Below are 1320 nucleotides of genomic sequence, written 5' to 3'. Positions count from 1 at the left end.
TGCTTCCCACGAGCATTCAGATCTATTAGTCCCCACGGAAGGCGTGGTGCGGTGACCAGTTTCATACGCTTGGTAGGCTTCTGCTCCATGCAATGATCACATCGCTCAACCCAGGACCTAGCATCGCGAAGGAGAGAGGGCCACCAAACGAAAGGGACAAGGCTATCCCGCATGTCCCTGTGAGGTCTATGATAATCCATTTCATGGGCAACAAAAAGGAGCCAATCTCGCAGCTTCCAGTCTGTGTCGACATTAGTGCCGATCATGCCATTCAAACCGGTAACTACGCCTCCTGGAATGACTGGAACCGATATCGGTCCAGTCAACGCAGCTTCAGAGATAGTCATGACCACCCCTCCAACATGGGTGACAAGGCCGAGAGATTTCGCCTCCGCGGCTAATTTCTGAAGTTTCCCAGCTCCGTCAAAGTGATGTTGCCATGCCTGTAGCGTAGCACCATGGAGGAGGGTAGAGGAGTCTGCCTTCTGAAGAGTTATCAACTGAACTCTCAGGTCACCCGCCAGAATGCATCTGGTGGAGTCGTGGACAGAGGCAGAACGATCCGTGGTAGGTAGTTCACTTTGGGAGGGTGATGTCGAGGTCACCAAGACAAACGCTTCGCCACCACCCTCAGGGACATACCGCTGTCCCCCTTGAGCAAGACGACTCAGGAGATCGCTGAAAGAGTTATCCTTCCCTTTCGCATGGCGGTAGGTTAGATCAGCCTCATCGTACTCCAGCAGGTCTGCCAGCCATGAGAGCCACCGTTTAGTCTGTCGAGTAGTAGGCTGGTAGGTAGAGGAGTTGAGACGACCCTCGATCTTGCCCAGAGCACTAGTGGAGTCCATGAAAACTGTGACCCGTCCGAGACCATGGTGTTTGTCCGAGGAGTGGAGCTTATGGAAGTTGAGGAAGGAAAGGATGAGTTGACGCCAGTGAGACAGAGCGTGACATATGGCATATAACTCACGATCGGCGATGTCGTAGGCCTTCTCGTATGTGGACCATTTGTGGGTCCATACACCGATGAGTTGGGCATTATCAGCCAACCAGTCGGCTGATATTTGATCCGCGTTACACGCGAACTTGTCTCTCGACAGACGCCATAGACAGGCTGCACCGGCCTCAGGCGACGCGTCACTCATGAGGACGAGTTGCATTCCATCCCAGTTATCAAGCTGGGAATGAAAGGGCACGAATGCATCACCCATATTGTCGCCGATGGCCTTCCATGCCTTCTCGAGGTCCGCCGTCCAATGTAGACTCGCAGTCTTTTTGGACTTGGCCGCGACCATCGAGCCGACTAAAGAGGTGAACGGT

At 53.6% G+C, this 1320-nt stretch overlaps 1 protein-coding gene across 1 annotated transcript; it reads right to left on the bottom strand.

Moving 5' to 3' along the window:
• Positions 1–100: 100 nt before the first annotated feature.
• On the bottom strand, positions 101–1145 carry Pmar_PMAR009235 (hypothetical protein; the record flags this gene model as incomplete). The annotated part of the gene is made up of 1 exon (XM_002766106.1): positions 101–1145. A coding segment is annotated over one exon (1045 nt), but the record flags the coding sequence as incomplete, so codon positions are not given.
• Positions 1146–1320: the final 175 nt, after the last annotated feature.

This window comes from Perkinsus marinus, assembly GCF_000006405.1.
Source record: "Perkinsus marinus ATCC 50983 genomic scaffold scf_1104296973592, whole genome shotgun sequence".
NCBI lineage: Eukaryota > Perkinsozoa > Perkinsida > Perkinsidae > Perkinsus > Perkinsus marinus.
The sequence above is the reverse complement of the archived record's forward strand: the minus strand, read 5'-3'. Positions and strand labels throughout refer to the sequence as shown.